Source organism: Heterodontus francisci, chromosome 7 (assembly GCF_036365525.1).
Source record: "Heterodontus francisci isolate sHetFra1 chromosome 7, sHetFra1.hap1, whole genome shotgun sequence".
NCBI lineage: Eukaryota > Metazoa > Chordata > Chondrichthyes > Heterodontiformes > Heterodontidae > Heterodontus > Heterodontus francisci.
The window spans coordinates 1,196,840-1,221,920 of record NC_090377.1 but is presented as its reverse complement, the minus strand read 5'-3'; the positions used below and the strand labels follow the sequence as shown (position 1 = coordinate 1,221,920).

The following is a 25,081-nucleotide window of genomic DNA, read 5'->3' as shown; positions in this document are numbered from 1 at the left end:
TGGTAGGAAGAAATAAATTCTAAAGGGGGTGCAGGAGCAGAGGGACCTGGGGTATTTGTGTACAAATCATTGAATAGGACAGGATGAGAAAGTGGTCAATAAAGCATACGGGATCCTGGGTTTTATAAATCAAGGCATAGAGTACAAAAATAAGGAGGTTATGATGACCCTTTTGTAAAACTCTCAACTGGAGCGTTGTGTCTAATTCCATAGAACCACAGAAAAACTACGGCACAGAAAGAGGCCATTCAGCCCATTGTGTCTGGGCTAAAAAAAACTAGTTACCCATTCTAATCCCACCTTCCAGTACCTGGTCCTCAGCCTTGCAGGTTACAACACTTCAGGTGCCAGTCCAGGTACCTTTTAAATGAGTTGAGGGTTTCTGCCTCCACCACCAATTCGGGCAGTGATTTCCAGACACCCTCCACCGTCTGGGTGAAAAAGCTTTTCCTCGTATTCCCTCCAGTTCTTCTACCAGTCACCATAAATCTGTGCTGCCTTGTAATTGACCTCTCCGCTAGGGTAAACAGGTCCTTCCTGTCTACTCTATCTAGGCCCCTCATAATTTTGTGCCTCTCAATTAAATAACCCCTCAACCTCCTCTGTTCCAAGGAAAACAACCCAAGCCGATCCAATCTTTCCTCATAGCTGCAATTTTCAAGCCCTGGCAACATTCTTGTAAATCTCCTCTGTCCTCTCTCCAGAGCAATTATGTCCTTCCTGTAATGTGGTGACCAGAACTGTACGCAGTACTCCTACTGTGACCTAACCAGTGTTTTATACAGTTCCAACATTACATCCCTGCTTTTGTATTCTATACCACGGCCAGTAAAGGAAAGCATTCCATATGCCTTCACTTTCTCTACCTGTCCTGCCACCTTCAGGGACCTATGAACATGCACTCCAAGGTGTCTCACTTCTTTTACCCATCTCAATTTCCTCCCATTTATTGTGTATTCCCTCGCTTTATTTGCCCTTCCCAAATGTATTACCTCACACTTCTCTGGGTTGAATTCCATTTGCCACTTTTCTGCCCACTCAACCAAACCATTGATATAATTCTGGAGTCTACAGCTATCCTCTTCACTATCGACTACACGGCCAATTTTTGTGTCATCTGCAAATTCCCCAATCATGCCTCCCACATTTAAGCCCAATCATTAATATATACCACAAACAGCAAGGGACCCAACAGTGAGCCCTGTGGAACGCCACTGGAAACCACTTTCCATTCACAAACATCCATTGACCACTACCCTTTCTTTCTAGTTACTGAGCCAATTTTGGATCCAACTTGCCACATTCTCCTGTATTCCGTGGGCTTTTACTTTTCTGACCAGTCTGTCATGTGGGATCTTGTCAAATGCCTTACTAAAATCCATGTAGACAACAGTCACTGCACTACCCTCATCATTCCTCCTTGTTACTACTTCAAAATATTTTGGGCAATGCATTCCAGGAAAGATGTGAAGGCTTCAGCGAGGGTGCAGCAAAGATTTATGAGAATAGTTCCAGGGATGAGGAACTTCAGTGATGTGGATAGATTGGAGAAGCTGGGGTTGTTGACTAGATTAGATTAGATTAGAGATACAGCACTGAAACAGGCCCTTCGGCCCACCGAGTCTCTGCCGAACATCAACCACCCATTTATACTAATCCTACACTAATCCCATATTCCTACCAAACATCCCCACCTGTCCCTATATTTCCCTACCACCTACCTATACTAGTGACAATTTATAATGGCCAATTTACCTATCAACCTGCAAGTCTTTTGGCTTGTGGGAGGAAACCGGAGCACCCGGAGAAAACCCATGCAGATACAGGGAGAACTTGCAAACTCCACACAGGCAGTACCCGGAATCGAACCCGGGTCCCTGGAGCTGTGAGGCTGCGGTGCTAACCACTGCGCCACTGTGCCGCCCCCATACCTTGGAGAAGAGTAGGTTGAGAGGAGGTTTGATAAAAGTATTCAAAATCACGAGGAGTCTGGACAGAGTAAATAGAAACAGTTCCCATTGGAGCCAAGATTAAGAACTAGGGGAATAAAAGCAAAATACTGCGGATGCTGGAAATCTGAAACAAAAACAAGAAATGCTGGATTCACTCAGCAGGTCTGGCAGCATCTGTGGAAAGAGAAGCAGAGTTAACGTTTCGGGTCAGTGACCCTTCTTCGGAACCCTTCCGAAGAAGGGTCACTGACCCGAAACGTTAACTCTGCTTCTCTTTCCACAGATGCTGCCAGACCTGCTGAGTGAATCCAGCATTTCTTGTTTTTGTTTAAGAACTAGGGGACACTGATTTAAGGTGATGACAAAAGAACCAAAGAATCTGAGGAAAAACATTTACACAGTGAGTGGTTAGGATTTGGAATGTACTGTCTGAAAGTCTGGTGGAGGCAGGTTCAGTGAGTGTTTTTTTTAATTCATTCATGGGATGTGGGTGACGCTGGCTAGGCCAGCATTTATTGCCCATCCCTAATTTCCCTTGAGAAGGTGGTGGAGAGCTGCCTTCTTGAACCGCTGCAGTCCATTTGGGGTAGGTTGACCCACAGTGCTGTTAGGAAGGGAGTTCCAGGATTTTTACCCGGGGACTGAAGGAATGGCGATATAGTTCCAAGTCAGAATAGTGTGTGACTTGGAGGGGAACTTGTAGGTGGTGGTGTTCCCATGCATTTGCTGCCCTTGTCCTTCTAGTTGGTAGAGGTCGCGGGTTTGGAAGGTGATGTCTAAGGAGCCTTGGTGCCTTGCTGCAGTGCATCTTGTAGATGGTACACACTGCTGCCACTGTGCGTCGGTGGTGGAGGGAGTGAATGTTTGTAGATGGGATGCCAATCAAGCGGGCTGCTTTGTCCTGCATGGTGTCGAGCTTCTTGAGTGTTGTTGGAGCTGCAGCCATCCAGGCAAGTGGAGAGTATTCCATCACACTCCTGACTTGTGCCTTGTAGGTGGTGGACAGGCTTTGGGGAGTCAGGAGGTGAGTTACCCGCCTCAGGATTCCTAGCTTCTGACCTGCTCTTGTAGCCATGGTATTTATATGGCTACTCCAGTTGAGTTTCTGGTCAATGGTAGCCCCAAGGATGTTGATAGTGGGGGATTTCAGCGATGGTAATGCTGTTGAATGTCAAGGGGAGATGGTTAGATTCTCTCTTGTTGGAGATGGTCATTGCCCGGCACTTGTGTGGCGCGAATGTTACTTGCCACATATCAGCCCAAGCCTGGATATTGTCCAGGTCTTGTTGCATTTCGACACAGGCTGCTTCAGTATCTGAGGAGTCACGAATGGTGCTGAACATGGTGCAATCATCAGCGAACGTCCCCACTTCTGACCTCATCACAAAATCACAGAATAATACAGTGCAGAAGAGGCCCATCGAGTCTGCATCGATGCATTAGAACACCTGACCTGTCTACCTAATCCCATTTGCCAGCACTTGGTCCAAAGCCTTGAATGTTATGACATGCCAAGTGCTCATCCAGGTTCTTTTTAAAGGATGTGAGGCAACCTGCATCTACCACCCTCCCAGGCAGGGCATTCCAGACCATCACCACCCTCTGGGTAAAAAAGTTCTTCCTCAAGTCCCCCTTAAACCTCCCGCCCCTCACCTTAAACTTGTGACCCCTCGTAACTGATCCTTCAACTAAGGGGAACAGCTGCTCCCTATCCACCCTGTCCATGCCCCTCATAATCTTGCACACCTCGATCAGGTCACCCCTCAGTCTTCTCTGCTCCAGCAAAAATAACCCAAGCCTATCCAACCTCTCTTCATAGCTTAAATGTTCCATCCCAGGCAACATCCTGGTGAATCGCCTCTGCACCCCCTCCAATGCAATCACATCCTTCCTATAATGTGGCGACCAGAATTGCACACAGTACTCCAGCTGTGGCCTTACCAAAGTTCTGTACAACTCCAACATGACCTCCCTGCTTTTGTAATCTATGCCTCGATTGATAAAGGCAAGTGTCCCATATGCCTTTTTCACCACCCTATTAACCTGCCCTTCTGCCTTCAGAGATCTATTAACATACACACCAAGGTCCCTTTGTTCCTCTGAACTTCCCAGTGTCAGGCCATTCATTAAATACTTCCGTGTCACATTACTCCTTCCAAAGTGTATCACCTCACACTTTTCTGCGTTAAATTCCATCTGCCACTTTTCTGCCCATTTGACCATCCCGTCTATATCTTCCTGTAACCTAAGACACTCCACCTCACTGTTAACCACTCGGCCAATCTTTGTGTCATCCGCAAACTTACTGAACCTACCTCCCACATAGTCATGTATGTCGTTTATATAAATGACAAACAATAGGGGACCCAGCACAGATCCCTGTGGTACGCCACTGGACACTGGCTTCCAGTCACTAAAACAGCCGTCTGTCATCACTCTCTGTCTCCTACAGCTAAGCCAATTTTGAATCCACCTTATGAAGTTACCTTGTATCCCATGTGCATTTGCTTTCTTGATAAGTCTCCCATGTGGGACCTTGTCAAAGGCTTTGCTGAAATCCATGTAAACTACATCAACTGCACTTCCCTCATCTACACACCTGGTCACATGCTCAAAAAATTCAATCAAATTTGTTCGACATGACCTCCCTCTGACAAAGCCATGCTGACTATTCCTAATCAAATTTTGCCTCTCCAAGTGGAGATAGATTCTCCCCTTCAGAATTTTCTCCAATAGTTTCCCGACCACTGATGTGAGACTCACTGGTCCATAGTTCCCTGGCTTATCTCTACAACCTTTCTTAAATAGTGGGATCACATTAGCTGTTCTCCAGTCCTCTGGCACCTCCCCGGTGGCCAGAGAGGAATTAAAAATTAGGGTCAGAGCCCCTGCAATCTCCACCCTCGGCTCCCACAGCATCCTGGGACACAAATCGTCTGGACCTGGAGATTTGTCCACTTTTAAGCCTTCCAAAACCTCCAATACCTTGTCACTCCCTATGACAATTTGCTCAAGAACCTCACAGTCTCTCTTTCTGAATTCCATATCTACATCCTCATTCTCTTGGGTGAAGACCAGATGTGAAGTATTCATTCAACACCCTACCAATGTCCTCTGGCTCCACCCACAAATTTCCCCCTTGGTCCCTAATGGGTCCTACTCTTTCCCTGGTTATCCTCTTCCCATTGATATACTTATAGAATGTCTTGGGATTTTCTCATATCCCCTCTTTGCTCTCCTAATTGTTTTCTTAAGCTCCATCCTACACTTTCTGTATTTCCCTCATTCCCATTGACCTCAGTTTTGCTAGGGCTCCTTGATGCCGTACTCGGCCAAATGCTGCCTTGATGTCAAGAGCAGTCGCTCTCGTCTCCCCTCTTGAGTTCAGCCCTTTTGTCCATGTTTGAACCAAGGCTGTAATGAGGTCAGGAGCTGAGTGGCCCTGGCGGAACCCAAACTGAGCGTCACTGAGCAGTTATTGCTAAGCAAGTGCCGCTTGATGGCACTGTTGATGACACCTTCCATCACTTTACTGATGATTGAGAGTAGGCTGATGGGGCGGTAATTGGCCGGGTTGTGCTTGTCCTGCTTTTTGTGTACAGGACATACCTGGGCAATTTTCCACATTACAGGGTAGATGCCAGTGTTGTAGCTGTACTGGAACAGCTTGGTTAGGGGCGCGGCAAGTTCTGGAGCACAGGTCTTCAGTACTATTGCCGGAATATTGTCAGAGCCCGTAGCTTTTGCAGTATCCAGTGCCTTCAGTCGTTTCTTGATATCAAGCAGAGTGAATCGAATTGGCTGACATCTGGCATCTGTGATGCTGGGGACTTCAGGAGGAGGCCGAGATGGATCATCAACTTGGCACTTCTGGCTGAAGATTGTTGCAAATGCTTCAGCCTTATCTTTCGCACTGATGTGCTGGGCTCCCCCATCATTGAGGATGGGGCTATTTGTGGAGCCATCTCGTCCAGTTAGTTGTTTAATTGTCCGCCACCATTCACGGCTGGGTGTGGCAGGACTGCAGAGCTTAGATCTGATCCGTTGGTTATGGGATCGCTTAGCTCTGTATCGCATGCTGCTTATGCAGTTTGGCACGCAGATAGTCCTGTGTTGTAGCTTCACCAGGTTGACACCTCATTTTGAGGTATGCCTGGTGCTGCTCCTGGCATGCCCTCCTGCACTCTTCATTGAACCAGGGTTGGTCTCTTGGCTTGATGGTAATGGTAGAGTGGGGGATATGCCAGGCCATGAGGTAACAGATTGTGGTTGAGTACAATTCTGCTGCTGCTGGTGGCCCACAGCGCCTCATGGATGCCCAGTTTTGCATTGCTAGATCTGTTCCAACTCTATCCCATTTAGCACAGTGATAGTGCCACACAACACGATGGACGGTATCCTCAATGTGAAGGCGGGACTTCGTCTCCACAAGGACTGTGCGGTGGTCACTCCTACCAATACTGTCATGGACAGAAGCATCTGCAGCAGGCAGATTGGTGAGGACGAGGTCAAGTATGTTTTTCCCTCGTGTTGGTTCCCCCACCACCTGCCGCAGACCCAGTCTAGCAGCTATGTTCTTTAGGACTCGGCCAGCTCGGTTCGTAGTGGTGCTACCGAGCTACTCTTGGTGATGGACATTGAAGTCCCCCACCCAGAGTACATTTAGTGCCCTTGCCACCCTCAGTGCTTCCTTCAAGTGGTGTTCAACATGGTGGAGTACTGAATCATCAGCTGAGGGAGGGCGGTAGGTGGTAATCAGTAGGAGGTTACCTTGCCCATGTTTGACCTGATGCCATGAGACTTCATGGGTTCCGGAGTTGATGTTGAGGACTCCCAGGGCATCTCCCTCCCTACTGTATACCACTGTGCCACCACCTCTGGTGGGTCTGTCCCGGGATGGTGATGGCAGTGTCTGGGACATTGTCTGTAAGGTATGATTCCGTGAGTATGACTGTGTCAGGCTGTTGCTTGACTAGTCTGTGGGACAGCTCTCCCAACTTTGGCACAAGCCCCCAGATGTTGTTAAGGAGGACTTTGCAGGGTTGACAGGGCTGGGTTTGCCGTTGTCGTTTCCGGTGCCTAGGTCGATGCTGGGTGGTCCGTCCGGTTTCATTCCTTTTTATTGACGGTTATGTACAACTGAATGGCTTGCTAGGCCATTTCAGAGGGCATATAAGAGTTAACCATATTGCTGTGGGTCTGGAGTCACATGTAGGCCAGACCAGGTAAGGACAGCAGATTGTGTCTGCACTGGCTCTCCAAATGAACAATTTGCCTAATGCCATTCCTTTGCCTTCTCCCCATAACCCTGTACATTCTTCCTTTTCATCTAGCAGTTTAATTCCCTTTTGAATGCCTTGACTGAATCTGCCTCCACCACACTCTCAGGCAGTGCATTCCAGATCCTAACTACTCACTGCGTGAAAAAGTTTTTTTACAGATTCAGTTAGTAAGACACGACGTTCCTTTACATCTATGCTGACTGTCCCTGATGAATCCATGCCTGTCTAAGTGACTATATTGTGTCTGAGAATTTTTTTCAATAATTTGCCCACCACCGAGATTAGGCTGACTGGTGTCCAGAGATGCTGCCAGACCTGCTGAGCATTTCCAGCGCATTGTTTTTATTTTTGGCTGACTGGCCTTGAATTACTCTGGCTATCCCTTCCTCCTTTCTTAAGCAATGGTACAACGTTAGCAAGTCCTCTAGTCCTGCATTACCATGCCAGAGAGAATTAGGAAATGATGATCAGAGCCTCTGCTGTTTCTTCTCTTGCTTCCCTTAAAAGCCTGGGATATATTTCATCTGTGCCTAGTGACTTACCACTTTCAAGGATGCTCATCACCTTAATATTTCCTCCTTCAGTATGGTTACCCCATTGAGTATTTCAATGTTTATTGAGGTTGGATTAATAAGAGATTTCGTAGTTAAGGATCTTCTAGGGGGTAGCGATCACAACATGGTAGAATTTCAAATTCCGTTTGAGGGCGAGCAACTCTGGTCTCAAACCAGTGTCTTCAACATAAACAAGGACAATTACGAAGTTGTGAAGAAAAAGTTGTCTAAAGCAGGCTGGGAAAATAGACTAAGGGGAATGTCAGTAGATGAGCAGTGGCAGACATTTAAGCAGATATTTCATAACGCTCAGCAAAAATTTATCCCAGTCAAAAAGAAGGACTTGATGAGAAGGATGAACCACCCGTGGCTAACAAAGGTGGTCAAGGAGAGTATCCAATCAAAAACTAAGGAATACAAAGTGCTGAAAACTAGTGGTAGGCCAGAGGATTGGGAATTTTTTAGGAACCAGAAGCGGATGACTTAAAAAGCTAATAGAGGGAGAAAATTGATTATGGAAGTAAATTGGCAAGAAATATAAAAACAAACAGCTTCTATGGGTATATAAAAAGAAAGAAAGTAGCTAAAGTGAGCGTGGGACCCTTGGAGGATGCGACTGGAGAATTGATAACAGGGAACAGGGAAATGGCAGATAATTTAAACCAATATTTTGCATCAGCCTTCACGTTGGAGGACACTATAAACATCCCACAGATATCAGATACGCAAGGAACTAATGGAAGGAAAGCTCTTGTAACAGTCTCTATCACGAGGGACAAAGTATTTATCAAACTAATGGGACTAAAGGCAGACAAGTCACCAGGACCTGATGGTCTGCATCCAAGGGTTTTAAAGGAAGTGGCTGCAGAGATAGTGGAGACATTGGTCGAAATATTCCAGAATTCACTGGATTCTGGGAGGGTCCCAGCGGATTGGAAAACCGCTAATGTGACACCCCTGTTCAAGAAGGGAGGGAGACAGAAGGCAGGAAACTATAGACCAGTCAGCCTAACATCGGTCATTGGGAAAATGCTAGAGTCCATTATTAAGGAAGAAATAGCAGGACATTTAGAAAAACATAATGTAATCAACAAGAGTCAACATGGTTTTATGAAAGGGAAATCATGTTTGACAAATTTACTAGAGTTCTTTGAGGATGTAACAAGCAGAGTTGATAAAGAGGAACCGGTAGATGTAGTGTATTTGGATTTCCAGAAGGCATTTGAGAAGGTGCCACAGAAAAGATTATTGCACAAGATAGGAGCTCACGGTATTGGGGGTAATGTATTAGCATTGATTGAGGATTGGTTAACTCACAGAATACAGAGAGTCGGGATTAATGGGTCTTTTTCAGGTTGGAAAGACATAACTAGTGGAGTGCCACAAGGATCAGTCCTAGGGCCTCAATTATTTACTATCTTATATTAATGACTTGGTGGAGGGGGGCAGAGTGTAATATATCCAAGTTTGCTGACGATACAAAAATAGGTGGGAGGGCATGTTGTGATGTGGACATAAGGAATCTGCAAGGGGATATAGATAGGTTGAGTGAGTGGGCAGAAACTTGGCAGATGGAGTTTAATGTAAGAAAGTGTGAGGTCATGCACTTTGGTAGGAAGAATCAAAAGGCAGATTATTATTTAAATGGAGAGACTTCAAAAAAGTGCAGTACAGAGGGATCTGGGTGTTCTTGTACATGAAACACAATAAGTTAGCATGCAGGTGCAGCAAGTAATTAGGAAGGCAAATGGAATTTTGGCCTTTATTGCTAGGGGGTTAGAGTTTAAAAATAGGGAAGTCTTGTTACAACTGTACAGGGTGTTGGTGAGGCCACACCTGGAGTACTGTGTACAGTTTTGGTCCCCGTATTTAAGAGAGGATATACTGGCATTGGAGGCAGTTCAAAAGAGATTCACTAGGCTGATTCCTGGGATGAAGGGGTTGACTTATCAAGAATGGCTAAACAGGTTAGGCCTCTATTCATTAGAGTTTAGAAGAATGAGAGGTAATCTTATTGAAACGTACAAGATTCTGATGGGGCTTGGCAGGGTAGATGTTGAAAAGATGTTTCCACTAATGGGGGAATCTCAAACTAGGGGACATAGTTACAGAATAAGGGGACACTCATTTAAAACTGAGATGCGAAGGAATTTCTTCTCTCAGAGGGTGGTGAATATCTGGAATTCTCTACCTCAGAGAGTTGTGGAGGCTCGATCACTGAAAGTATTTAAAAAGGTAGACAGATTTTTGAATTATCGGGGAGTTGAGGGCTATGAGGAGCTGGCACGAAAGAGGAGTTGAGGTCTGGGGCAGATCAGCCATGATCTATTGAATGGCGGGGCAGGCTTGAAGGGCCGAATGGACTACTATTTTTTATGTTCACACTCCTTAATGACAATGTCTGCTTCTTTGCACTCTTATGAAAACAGACACAAAGTATTCATTAGGAACCATGTCCATATCTTGCCCTTCCACAAGTTACTTTTTTGGTCTCTAATTGGCCTTGCTCTTCCCTTAATTATCCTCTTGATCTTTAAGTATTTATAAAACAACTTTGGGTTTTCCTTGGTTTTACTTGCCAGTATTTTTTTTCATGTCCTCTCTTTGCTTTCCTAATTTACCTTTTTAATTTCACTCCTGCACTTTCTATACTCATCTAGGCCTTCTGCAGTGTTGAGCTCTTGGCATCTGACATGAGCTTTTTTTTTGCCTTATCCTATTTTGCATGATCTTTGACATCTGGGAGGGTCTAAATTTGTAAGCCCCACCCTTTTATTTATGGAAGAGTATTTTGTTCTGAACCCTCTTTAGCTCCTCCTTGAATGCCTCTCACTGTTCTGACACTGATTTAGCTTCAAGTAGCTGTTTCCTGTCCACTTTTGCCAAATCACATACTTGTTCTGATCTTAGCTTATTATGCAATACCTTATCGAAGAATTTTTGGAAATCCAAATCTGTTAAGTCTACTGCATTACCCTAATCTACCCTTGCTGTTACTTCAATGAATTCAATCAGGTTAGTCAAGCATGATCTTCCCTTTTGTATACAATCAGGTGTGCCAAGCCTGCTATACTCTCAGCACTCCATGAACTGATTTGCCTGTGCTGGGATGAGGGAGCAGTAGCACAGGACATGCACAATGCCAATGTCATCACCCTCTATAAGAACAAGGGTGACCGCGGTGACTGCAACAACTACCGTGGAATCTCCCTGCTCGGCGGAGTGGGGAAAGTCTTCGCTCGAGTCGTTTTAAACATACTCCAGAAGCTGGCTGAGCGTGTCTACCCTGAGGCACAGAGCAGCTTTTGAGCAGAGATCCACCATTGATATGCTGTTCCCCCCTTCGCCAGCTACAGGAGAAATGCCACGAACAACAGATGCCCCTCTACATTACCTTCATAGATCTCACCAAAGCCTTTGATCTCGTCAGCAGACGTGGTCTCTTCAGACTATTAGAAAAGATCGGATGTCCACCAAAGCTACTAAGCATCATCACCACCTCGTTCCATGACAATATGAAAGGCACAATTCAGCATAGCGGTGCCTCATCAGACTCCTTTCCCATCCTGAGTGGTGTGAAACAGGGCTGTGTTCTCGCACCCACACTGTTTGGGATCATCTCACTGCTGTGCTCTCTCGCGTTTAAGTCTTCAGAAGAAGAAATTTTCCTCCACACAAGATCAGGGGGCAGGTTGTTCAACCTTGCCCGTCTTAGAACAAAGACCAAAGTACAGAAAGACCTCAACAGGGAACTCCTCTTTGCTGACGATGCTGCTTAAACTTCCCACACGGAAGAGTGTCTGCAGAGACTCATGGACAGGCTTGCGGTTGCCTGCAATGAATTTGGCCTAACCATCAATTTCAAGAAAACAAACATCATGGGACAGGACGTCAGAAATGCTCCATCCATCAATATCGGGAACCACGCTCTGGAAGTGGTTCAAGAGTTCACCTACCTAGGCTCAACTATCACCAGTAACCTGTCTCTCGATGCAGAAATCAACAAGTGGATGGGAAAGGCGTCCGCTGTTATGTCCAGACTGGCCAAAAGCGTGTGGGAAAATGGCGTACAGACACGGAACACCAAAGTCCGAGTGTTTGAAGCCAGTGTCCTCAGTACCTTGCTCTATGGCAGCGATGCCTGGACAACCATTGATGTCAGCCAAGAACGATGTCTCAACGCATTTCATCTTCGCTGTCTCCGGAGAATCCTTGGCATCAGGTGGCAGGACCGTATCTCCAATGCAGAAGACTTTGAGGCGGCCAACATCCCCATCATGTATGCCCTACTGAGCCAGCGGTGCTTGAGATGGCTTGGCCATGTGAACCGCATGGAAGATGCCAGGATCCCCAAGGACACATTGTACAGCGAGCTCGTCACTGGTTTCAGACCCACCGGCCATCCATGTCTCCACTTTAAAGACGTCTGCAAGGTGGGGCTGAAGAGAGGCGAGTCAAAGAGACTCAGCAGTTGGTAGGAAAAGAGGCAGCAGTGTAAGGGGAGAGCCAACTGTGTAACAACCCCGACAACCAATTTTATCTGCAGCGCCTGTGGAAGAGTCTGTCACTCTAGAATTGGCCTTTACAGCCACTCCAGGCACTGCTTCACAAACCACTGACCACCTCCAGGCGCTTACCCATTGTCTCTCAAGATAAGGAGGCCAAAAAGGAAAAAAAAAAGAAAGGTGTCCAGCATAATCTTCCCTTTTGTGTACTCCATTTTATTATATTTTCAGTTTCTAGGTGTTTTTCCAATATACCGTTGTGTAAAGATTCCATAATCTTTCCTGCCACTGATGTTCAATTAATTGGTCTATAGTTTTTTTGACTTTTTCTAGCTCTCTTTTTGTATACAGGAATCACAGTAGCTGTCTGCCAGTCATGTGGCACTATTCCCATTTCTAATGAATTTTTATATCTATGTAATAGTACCTCTCTCTTCCCTAACTTTCAACATGCATGGATGCAATCCACCCAGGCAAGAGGTTTTATCCTCTTTCAGTTTGATAAGTTTATCAGTTATCTCCCCCTTTTTATCTTAAATTTGGTTATTTCCTTTTCAATCTCCTTTTCTAATGTCATGACCGTCCCGCAATTTTCCTTCTAAATATTCAATATTTCTGCCATTTCACTTTCATTACCTTTTGAATTTATTGTGTGCATCCCTTAGTGGCCCTATCCCTATCCTGACTTTTAATAAAAGCAAAATACTGTGGATGCTGGAAATCTAAAGTAAAAACAGAAAATGCTGGAAATACTCAGCAGGTCAGGTAACATGTGTGGAGAGAGAAGCAGAGTTAATGTTTCAGGTCTGTGACCTTTCATCAGAACTGACAAAGAAGAAAAAAGAAGAAAATTACAGCACAGGAACAGGCCCTTCGGCCCTCCAAGCCTACGCCGATCCAAATCCTCTATCTAAACCTGTCGCCTATTTTCTAAGGGTCTGTATCTCTTTACTTCCTGCCCATTCATGTATCTGTCTAGATAAATGTTAAAAGACGCTATCGTGCCCGCGTCTACCACCTCCGCTGGCAATGCGTTCCATGCACCCACCACCCTCTGCGTAAAGAACTTTCCACGCATATCCCCCCCTAAACTTTTCCCCTTTCACTTTGAACTTGGAATTGAATCCCCCACTCTGGGGAAAAAGCTTCTTGCTATCCACCCTGTCTATACCTCTCATGATTTTGTACACCTCAATCAGGTCCCCCCTCAACCTCCGTCTTTCTAATGAAAATAATCCTAATCTACTCAACCTCTCTTCATAGCTAGCGCCCTCCATACCAGGCAACATCCTGGTGAAACTCCTCTGCACCCTCTCCAAAGCATCCACATCCTTTTGGTAATGTGGCGACCAGAACTGCACGCAGTATTCCAAATGTGGCCGAACCAAAGTCCTATACAACTGTAACATGACCTGCCAACTCTTGTACTCAATACCCCGTCCGATGAAGGAAAGCATGCCGTATGTCTTCTTGACCACTCTATTGACCTCCGTTGCCACCTTCAGGGAACAATGGACCTGAACACCCAAATCTCTCTGTACATCAATTTTCCCCAGAACTTTTCCATTTACTGTATAGTTCACTCTTGAATTGGATCTTCCAAAATGCATCACCTCGCATTTGCCCTGATTGAACTCCATCTGCCATTTCTCTGCCCAACTCTCCAATCTATCTATATTCTGCTGTATTCTCTAACAGTCCCCTTCACTATCTGCTACTCCACCAATCTTAGTGTCGTCTGCAAACTTGCTAATCAGACCACCTATACTTTCCTCCAAATCATTTATGTATATCACAAACAACAGTGGTCCCAGCACGGATCCCTATGGAACACCACTGGTCACACGTCTCCATTTTGAGAAACTCCCTTCCACTGCTACTGTCTGTCTCCTGTTGCCCAGCCAGTTCTTTATCCATCTAGTTAGTACACCCTGGACCCCATGTGCCTTCACTTTCTCCATCAGCCTACCGTGGGGAACCTTATCAAATGCCTTACTGAAGTCCATGTATACGACATCTACAGCCCTTCCCTCATCAATCAACTTTGTCACTTCCTCAAAGAATTCTATTAAGTTGCTAAGACATGATCTTCCTTGCACAAAACCATTTTGCCTATCACTGATAAGCCCATTTTCTTCCAGATGGGAATAGATCCTATCCCTCAGTATCTTCTCCAGCAGCTTCCCTACCACTGACGTCAGGCTCACCGGTCTATAATTACCTGGATTATCCCTGCTACCCTTCTTAAACAAGGGGACAACATTAGCAATTCTCCAGTCCTCCGGGACCTCACCCATGTTTAAGGATGTTGCAAAGATATCTGTTAAGGCCCCAACTATTTCCTCTCTCGCTTCCCACAGAAACCTGGGATAGATCCCATCCGGACCTGGGGACTTGCCCACCTTAATGCCTTTTAGAATACCCAACACTTCCTCCCTCCTTATGCCGACCTGACCTAGAGTAATCAAACATCTGTCCCTAACCTCAACATCCGTCATGTCCCTCTCCTCGGTGAATACCGATGCAAAGTACTCGTTTAGAATCTCACCCATTTTCTCTGATTCCACGCATAACTTTCCTCCTTTGTCCTTGAGTGGGCCAATCCTTTCTCTAGTTACCCTCTTTCTCCTTATATATGAATAAAAGACTTTGGGATTTTCCTTAACCCTGTTTGCTAAAGATATTTCATGACCCCTTTTAGCCCTCTTAATTCCTCGTTTCAGATTGCGCCTACAATCACGATATTCTTTCAAAGCTTTGTCTTTCTTCAGCCGCCTAGACCTTATGTATGCTTCCTTTTTCCTCTTAGCTAGTCTCACAATTTCACCTGTCGTCCATGGTTCCCTAATCTTGCCATTTCTACCCCTCATTTTCACAGGAACATGTCTCTCCTGCACGCTAATCAACCTCTCTTTAAAAGCCTCCCACATATCAAATGTGGATTTACCTTCAAACAGCTGCTCCCAATCTACATTCCCCAGCTCCTGCCGAATTTTGGTATAGTTGGCCTTCCCCCAATTTAGCACTCTTCCTTTAGGACCACTCTCGTCTTTTTCCATGAGTATTCTAAAACTTACGGAATTGTGATCACTATTCCCAAAGTAGTCCCCTACTGAAACGTCAACCACCTGGCCCGGCTCATTCCCCAACACCAGGTCCAGTATGGCCCCTTCCCGAGTTGGACTATTTACATACTGCTCTAGAAAACCCTCCTGGATGCTCCTTACAAGTTCTGCTCCATCTAGACCTCTAACACTAAGTGAATCCCAGTCAATGTTGGGAAAATTAAAATCTCCTATCACCACCACCCTGTTGCTCCTACATCTTTCCATAATCTGTTTACATATTTGTACCTCTATCTCACGCTCGCTGTTGGGAGGCCTGTAGTACAGCCCCAACATTGTTACCGCACCCTTCCTATTTCTGAGTTCTGCCCATATTGCCTCACAGCTCGAGTCCTCCATAGTGCCTTCCTTCAGCACAGCTGTGATATCCTCTTTGACCAGTAATGCAACTCCTCCACCCCTTTTACCTCCCTCTCTATCCCGCCTGAAGCATCGGTATCCTGGGATATTTAGTTGCCAATCATGCCCTTCCCTTAACCAAGTCTCAGTAATAGCAATAACATCATACTCCCAGGTACTAATCCAAGCCCTAAGTTCATCTGCCTTACCTACTACACTTCTTGCATTAAAACAAATGCACCTCAGACCACCAGTCCCTTTGCTTTCATCATCTGCTCCCTGCCTACTCTTTCCCTTAGTCACGCTGACTTCATTATCTAGTTTCTTACAGGCTTTAGTTACTACCTCCTTACTCTCCACTGACCTCATTTGGTTCCCATCCCCCTGCCACATTAGTTTAAACCCTCCCCAACAGCGTTAGCAAAAGCACCCCCAAGGACATTGGTTCCAGTCCGGCCCAGGTGTAGACCGTCCAATTTGTAATAGTCCCACCTCCCCCAGAACCGGTTAGAAATGTAATAGGTTTTAAGCAAGTGAAGTGGGGGTGGGTGGGGAAGAGAACAAAAGGGAAGGTGTGTGACAGGGCAGAGAGCAGGAGAGATTAACTGATAAAGATAAAGGGAGTGTGATGAAAGACAAAGCATTAGTGCAGAGAGAGTGTTGATTTTTTAGTTTATGGAATGTGGGCATCGCAGTCACAGTTCTGGGAGGGAGGGGAAGGGGTGAAGGCAAAAGTGCGGGAAATGGGATGGACATGGACTTCTGCCCTCACCCCTTCCCCTCCCTCCCAGAACTGTGACAGGGTTACCCTTGTCCTCACTTACCACCCTAGGAGTCTCCACATCCAAAGGATCATCCTCTGCCATTTCCAGTGTGATGCCACCACCAACCTCATCTTCCCCTCCCCTCTGCATTCCGAAGGGATCGTTCCATCTGCGGCACCCTGCTTTACTCCTCCATTACCCCGACATCTCGTCCCCTTCCCACGGCACCTTCCCTTGCAATCACAGGAGGTGTAATACCTGTCCTGTTATCATCTCTTGCCTCACTATGCAAGGCCTCAAATACCCCTTCCAGATGAAGCAGCGATTTACTTGTACTACTTTCAATTTGGTATACTGTATTCACTACTCTCAATGCGGTCGCCTCTTCATCGGGGAGACCAAACACAGATTAGGTAACTGCTTTGCTCAACACCTCTGCTCGGTCCGAAAGCATGACCCCAAGCTTCCAGTTGCTTGCCATTTCAATTGACCACGCTGCTCTCACGCCAACATTTCTGTCCTTGGCCTGCTGCAGTGTTCCAATGAGCATCAATGCAAGCTCGAGGAACAGCACCTGATCTTTCGATTAGGCATACTACAGCCTTCCGGACTGAACATTAAGTTCAATAATTTCAGAGCATGGATGGCTTTTTTATTATTTTTTTGTTTTATCTTTTTTTTTTAACCATGTGCCTGTCTTAAACTCGGTTTTTCATGTTTGTGTTTTTGGACAGAGCTGTTCATTATTCTGTCATTAACACTCTACACTAATGCTTTGTCTTTCACCACACTCTCTTTGCCTTTGCCCCATGACCTCTTTGTCAGTTAATCCCTCCAGCCCTCTGCCCTATCACACACCTTCCCTTTAGTCCTCTTCTTGCATTTCCCCCAAACTGTACCCCACCACCCCCACCCCCCTTCCACTGCTTCACTTGCTTAAATCCTATTACATTTCTAACCTTTGTCAGTTCTGATGAAAGGTCACCAACCTGAAACATTAGCTCTGCTTCTCTCTCCACAAATGCTGCCAGACCTGCTGAGTATTTCCAGCACTTTGTTTCTATTCCTATCCTCTTTTGGGTATTCTACTGACACACAAATAACGAATGTTTGTTTTTATATTCCTTGATAATTTAACTTTGTAGGTTATTTTTGCCTCCTTAATTATTTTTTTACTACTTTCCTGACCTTTCCATATTCCCTTTTGTCGTCATCTCCTTGGTTGTCTATTTGCCTTATGTGAACCTTTTAACCTGGTTTCAATTTTACCTTATTTCTTTACTGATACACGGTGTTTCATTACTGGCTAGTTTGTTAGAATCTTATAACAGTGACGTACAGAAGGAGGCCATTCGACCCATGAAGTCTATGCTAGCTCTTTCATGAGCAATCCAGTTAGTTCCACTCCCTGACTCTTCCCACAGATCTACACATTTCTTTTCCTTCAAGTATTCGGTTCCCTTTTAAAGGTGACTGTTTAATCTGTATCCACCAACCTATCAGACGGTGCTTTTTAGTGAGACATATTTAGTGCGATACATTTCCCCTGATCTCTGGATCACTATTTTAAATGTTTCACATTTCTGTTCTACTCTACTGCTGGGAGTGTACTATAGACCTCAAACATTTAGAGGAGTATATATGTAGGCAAATCTCTGAGAAGTGCAAACATAATAGGACAGTAATAGGGAATTTTAACTATTCCAATATTAACTGGGATAGTTTTAGTGTGAAAGGAATTGAGGGAACAGAATTCTTGAGGTGCATTCAGGAGAACTTTTTTGGCCAATATATAGCAAGTCCAACAAGAGAGGGTGCAATTTTAGACTTAGTTTTAGGAAATGAAGATGGGCAGGTGGAAGGAGTGGCAGTGGGAGAGCATTTTGGGGGTAGTGATCATAATTCAGTCAGTTTTAAAATAATTATGGAAAAGAACAGAGATAGAACAGGAGTTAGAGTTCTCAATTGGGGCAAGGCCAATTTTACTAAGCTGAGGAGTGATTTAGCGAAAGTGGACTGGAAACAGCCACTTGAAGGCAAATCAGTGACAAAGCAGTGGGAGGCATTCAAAGGGAAGATTCGAGGGGGTCAGGGTCAACATGTTTTCACAAAGAAAAAGGGTCACCTGAATGTCAAGAGCTTGCAGAAGGCAGAAAAGGAAAGCTTATGTTTGACACCAAGAACTCAATACTACAGAAAAGGGGAGTATAGAAAATGGAGGGGTGAAATCAAAAGGGAAATTGGGAAGACAAAGAGAGGGCATAAAAGAATATTGGCATGAAATACGTTTGAGTAAGAGGATAACTAAGGCAAGAGTAGGGCCCATTAAAGACCAAAAAGGTAACCTATGTGTAGGGGCGGAAGGTGTTGGTATGGTTCTTAATGAATACTTTGCGTCTGTCTTCACAAAAAGGGGGATGATGCAGATATTGTAGCTAAGAAGGAGGAGTGTGAAGTATTGGATGTGATAAACATAGGGAGAGAGCAAGTATTAATGGGATTAGCATCCTTGAAAGTCGATAAATCACCAGGGCCAGATGAAATGTATCCAAGGCTGTTAAAAGAAGCTAGGGAGGAAATAGCAGAAGGTCTGACCATCATTTTCCAGTCCTCACTGGATACAGATGTAGTGCCGGAGGATTGGAGAACTGCTAACGTACCTCTGGGATGGACTGAATAATTACAGGTCAGTCAGTCTAACCTCAGTAGTGGGCAAATTATTGGAATCATTCCGAGGCACAGGATAAACTGTCACTTAGAAGGGCACGGATTAATCAAGGATAGTCAGCATAGATTTGTTAAGGGAAGACCTTGTCTCACTAACTTGATCGAATTTTTTGAAGAAGTAACAAGGAAGAGAGATGAGGGTAGTGCAGTTGATGTGGTCTACATGGATTTTAGCAAGGCTTTTGACAAGGTCCCACATGGCAGACTGGTTAAAAAAATAAAATCCCATGGGATCCTGGGAAATGTATCAAGCTGGACACAAAATTGGCTCAGTGGCAGGAACCAAAGGGTAATTGTTTTTGTTGTAATTGGTGTTTTTTGCAACTGGAAAGCTGTTTCCAGTGGCATTCCACAGGGCTCAGTACTAGTTGCCCTGCTTTTTGTCGCATATGTTAACTATTTGGACGTAATTGTAGGGGGAATGATCAAGAGGTTTGCAGAGGACACACAAATTGGCGCTATTGTTGATAGTGAGGAAGAAAGCTGTAGGCTGCAGGAAGATATTAATGGACTGGTCAGATGGGCAGAAAAGTGCCAAATGGAATTCAACCTGGAGAAGTGTGAGGTGATGCATTTGGGGAGGTCAAACAAGGCAAAGGAATACACGATTAATGGGAGAATACTGAGAGGTGTAGAGGAAGTGAGGGACCTTGGAGTGAATGTCCACAGATCCCTGAAGGTAGCAGAACAGGTCGATAAGATGGTTACGAAGGAATATGGAATCCTTTCCTTTATTTGCTGAGGTATTGAATATAAGAGCAGGGAGGTTATGCTGCAACTTGAGTACTGTGTGCAGTTCTGGTCACCTCATTACAGAAAGGATGTAATTGCACTAGAGAGGGTACAGAGGAGATTTACGAGGATGTTGCCTGGACTGGAAAAATGCAGCTATGAGGAAAGATTGGATAGGCTGGAGTTGTTCTCCTTGGAACAGAGAAGGCTGAGGGGAGATTTGATTGAAATATACAAAATTGAGGGACCTGGATAGAGTGGATGTGAAGGGCCTATTTATCTTAGCAGAGAGGTCAGTGACTAGAGGGCATAGATTTAAAGTGATTGGAAGAAAGACTAGAGGGGAAATGAAAAAAATGTTTTCACCCAAATGGTGATAGGAGTCTGGAACTTACTGTCTGTAAGGGTATTAGAGGCAGAAACCCTCAACTCATTTAAAAGGTTCCTGCATATGCACCTCAAGTGCCGTAACCTGCAGGGCTATGGACCAAATGTAGGAAGGTGGGATTAGGCTGGGTGGCTCATTTTTCAGCTGGCGCAGACACGATGGGCCACGTGGCCTCTTTCTGTGCCGTAAACTTTCTATGATTCTCTGGTTCTATGTTTGTAGGTAAGCTTTTCCAGTTTATTTCTCTAGTTCCATTCTCATCCCCTTAATAGCTTTTTCCAATTTATTTGGTCTTTGTCTTACTTGTGTCCTTCTCAATCTTTATCTTAAAACTTCTTATGCTGTGATTGCTATTGTCTAAATGTTCCCTTACACGTGCTTCTCTTTTCTGTACTGGTTCATTTCCCATTGCTCGATCCAGCAGTGCAGCATCTTAGGTTTATTTTACAACCTGGGCTTTAAAAAAGGAGACCTGCACGCACTGTATAAGCTCCATTCCCTCTACGCCGTTTGCTACCTCCTCTTGCCAAATTATTTGAGTGAGGGTGGTTAAAATCTCTCGTGATTATTATTCTCTGTCCTTTATTCATTTCGCATGTTTACTTATTTCTTCCACCTACCTTCCACTTTTGGGTGGTCTGTAGTATACCCTTATTAGAATGATTCATCCTTCCTTTTTCTTTTATCACTGTCTATACGGATTCTGATTCTAACCTGTTAGCTATGTAGCTTTTTTCCACTGCTATTGTTATCCCTAATTAGTGCAGCTACCCCACCCTCATCTTCCATCATTATCCTTGCTAGTTATATTCTGCAATATTTAGTTGCCAATCCTTTTTTTATGCAGCCATGTTTACGTTCTTTCTGTTACATCAGATAGATTATTGCTTCCAGTTGCATTGTTTTATTTTGAATACTCTGCACTTTCCTGTATTGGCAGTTTGTTCCGTTTACTTTAATTTTAACCATTTTTACTTCTACTTTATAACAGTATTTGTTCCCTGATCATTTGTTACCTTGTTCCTTGGGCCTGACCTTTACTTCTAATTCTGTCATCTTCAGACTGTTATTTTCACCAGATCTCTACCCTATCTTATACTTTCCTATTGACAGCCCTACTTATCCATTAGGATATTTTTTGAACGTGGTAGTTTGTTTTCCAGAGAAGGCGCTGATGAAATCGGAAAGTTGTGATGAGCCAACGGCGGAGACGGAGAGTGAGAGCGAGGCGGAGCTTTCCTGCTTTAATTCCAAGGTACTGTACTAGCCACATCTGACTTGACAATTACCTTAACAGGTTGAATGGCCTGTTCCTGTGCTGTACTGTTCTTTGTTCTTAACTTGCCATGTAATGAGGTGTGATTGGTGCTGCTAAACTTTCTCTGAGTTGTGCTTTGTGCCAGGTCCATGTCACCTTGTGCTGGGTCTGCGCCGTGCTGGGTCTAGTGGGGTCTGCACCTGTGTCACATAAAATTTGCAAAGGTTCTGCTCTCCATGTTATAGTCAGTCATAATGGCACAGAAGGAGGCCATTCAGCCCATTGAATCCTTGCCAGTGCTCTGCAGAGCAATTCAATAGTCCCATTCCCTGGCTGTATCCCCATAGCCCTGTAAGTTTAGTTTCCTCAAGTGCCCATCCAATTTCCTTTTGAAATCATTCATTGTCTCCACTTCCAAAAACCTCGTAGGCAGAGTGTTCGAGGTCATTACCACTTGCATTAAAAAATGTCTTTCTTGCATCCCCTCTTGTATCTTTTGGCCACAAACCTTAAATCTGTGTTCCCATGTCCTTGAACTAATGGGAATAGCTTTTCTTTGTCTACTCTATCTAAACCTGTCACAATCTTGTACATCTCTATCAAATCTCTACCCCTGCCACACCCTCCCCACCCCCCACCCAATCGCCTTTGCTCCAACGAGAACAACTGCAGATTCTCCAAACTAACCTTGTAGCTAAAATCCCTCATCCCTGGAACCATTCTGATTAAATCTCCTCTGCACCCTCTCATCCTTCCTGAAGTATGGTGACCAGAACTGGATGCAATTCTGTAGTTGGGGCCTAACCAGAGCTTTATAAAGCTTCAGCATGACTTTCCTGCTTTTGTACTCAATGCCTTTATAAAGCTCAAGATCCCATATGCTTTGCTAACGACTCTCTCAATATATCCTGCCACCTTCAAAGATCAATGCACGTGGATCCCCCCCAGGTCCATCTGTCTCTGTACACTCTTTAGAACTGTACCATTTAATCCATATCACCTCACCCTGTCCCTTTTGCCAAAATGCATTACCTCACATTTCTCTGTTAAATTCCATACAAACATAGAAAATAGGAGCAGGAGTAGGCCATTCGGCCCTTCGAGCCTGCTCCGCCATTCAATACGATCATGGCTGATCATCCAACTCAGTAACCTGTTCCTGCTTTCACCCCATATCTTTTGATCCCTTTAGACCCAAGAGCTATATCTAACTCCTCCTTGAAAACATACAATGTTTTGGCCTCAACTGCTTTCTGTGGTAGTGAATTCCACAGGCTCACCACTCTCTGGGTGAAGAGATTTCTCCTCATCTCAGTCCTGAAAGGTTTACCCCGTATCCTTAGACTATGACCCCTGGTTCTGGACTCCCCCACCATCGGGAGCATCCTTCCTGCATCTACCCTGTCAAGTCCTGTTAGAATTTTATAGGTTTCTATGAGATTCCCCCCTCACTCTTCTGAACTCCAGTGTATATAATCGTAATCAACTCAATTTCTCCTCATACATCAGTCCTGCCATCCCAGGAATCAGTTTGGTAAACCTTTGCTGCACTCCCTCTATAGCAAGAGCATCCTTCCTCAGATAACGAGACCAAAACTGCACACAGTATTCCAGGTGTGGCCTCACCAAGGCCCTGTATAATTGCAGCAAGACATCCCTGCTCCTGTACTCGAATCCTCTCGCTATGAAGGCCAACATACCATTTGTCTTGTTTACTGCCTGTTGGACCTGCATGCTTACCTTCAGCGACTGGTGTACGAGAACACCCAGGTCTCGCTGTATATTCGCCTCTCTGTTTATAGCCATTCAGATAATCTGCTTTCCTGGTTTTGCTGCCAAAGTGGATAACATCACATTTATCCACATTATACTGCATCTGCCATGCATTAGCCCACTCACTCAATTTGTCCAAATCACCCTGAAGCCTCTCTGCATCCTCCTCACAACTCACCCTCCCACCCAGTTTTGTGTCATCTGCAAATTTGGGGATATTACATTTAGTTCCCTCATCTAAATCATTAATGTATATTGTGAATAGCTGGGGTCCTAGCACCGATCCCTGTGGTACCCCACTAATCACTGTCTGCCCTTCGGAAAAAGACCCATTTATCCCTACTCTTTGTTTCCTGTCCGCCAACCAATTTTCTATCCATCGCAATACACTACCCCCAATCCCATGCGCTTTAATTTTACACGCTAATCTCTTATGTGGGACTTTGTCGAAAGCCTTCTGAAAGTCCAAATAAACCGCATCCACTGGCTCCCCCTCATCAACTCTACTAGTTACATCCTCGAAGAATTCTAGTAGATTTGTCAAGCATGATTTCCCTTTGGTAAATCCATGCTGTCTCTGCCTGGTTCTCTAAGTGCTCTGCTATAAAATCTTTGATAATAAACTCTAGAATTTTCCCCACAATTGACGTCAGGCTGACTGGTCTATAATTCCGTTTTCGCTCTATCTCCCTTTTTAAATAGTGGGGTTACATTAGCTACCCTCCAACCTGTAGGAATTGTTCCAGAGTCTATAGAATCTTGGAAGATAACCACCAATGCTTAGGGAAACTACTGGAGAGGATTCTTCAGGACAGGATTTACTCCCATTTGGAAACAAACGAACTTATTAGCGAGAGACAGCATGGTTTTGTGAAGGGGAGGTCGTGTCTTACTAATTTGATTGAGTTTTTTGAGGAAGTGACGAAGATGATTGATGAGGGAAGGGCAGTGGATGTTGTCTATTGGACTTTAGTAAAGCCTTTGACAAGGTCCCGCATGGCAGACTGGTGCAAAAGGTGAAGTCACACGGGATCAGAGGTGAGCTGGCAAGATGGATACAGAACTGGCTCGGTCACAGAAGACAGAGGGTAACAGTGGATGGGTGTTTTTCTGAATGGAGGGATGTGACTAGTGGTGTTCCGCAGGGATCAGTGCTGGGACCTTTGCTGTTTGTAGTATATATAAATGATTTGGAGGAAAATGTAGCTGGTCTGATTAGTAAGTTTGCGGACGACACGAAGGTTGGTGGAGTTGCGGATAATGATGAGGATTGTCAGAGGATACAGCAGGATATAGATCGGTTGGAGACTTGGGCGGAGAAATGGCAGATGGAGTTTAATCCGGACAAATGTGAGGTAATGCATTTTGGAAGGTCTAATGCAGGTGGGAGGTATTACAGTAAATGGCAGAACCCTTAGGAGTATTGACAGGCAGAGAGATCTGGGCGTACAGGTCCACAGGTCACTGAAAGTGGCAACGCAGGTGGATAAGGTAGTCAAGAAGGCATTCGGCATGCTTGCCTTCATCGGTCGGGGCATAGAGTATAAAAATTGGCAAGTCATGTTGCAGCTGTACAGAACCTTAGTTAGGCCACACTTAGAATATTGCGTGCAATTCTGGTCGCCACACTATCAGAAGGACGTGGAGGCTTTGGAGAGGGTACAGAGGAGGTTTACCAGGAT

The 25,081-nt window shown here is 44.9% G+C and overlaps 1 protein-coding gene across 1 annotated transcript in view; it reads left to right on the top strand.

Moving 5' to 3' along the window:
• The window catches only part of retreg2 (reticulophagy regulator family member 2), a 109,753-nt gene that overhangs the window by 26,524 nt on the left and 58,148 nt on the right, over positions 1-25,081 (top strand). Inside the window, exon 7 of the mRNA XM_068034695.1 lies at positions 21,532-21,623. Within this exon, the coding sequence (XP_067890796.1) occupies positions 21,532-21,623 (92 nt within the window). The remainder of the gene's footprint in view (positions 1-21,531; positions 21,624-25,081) is intronic.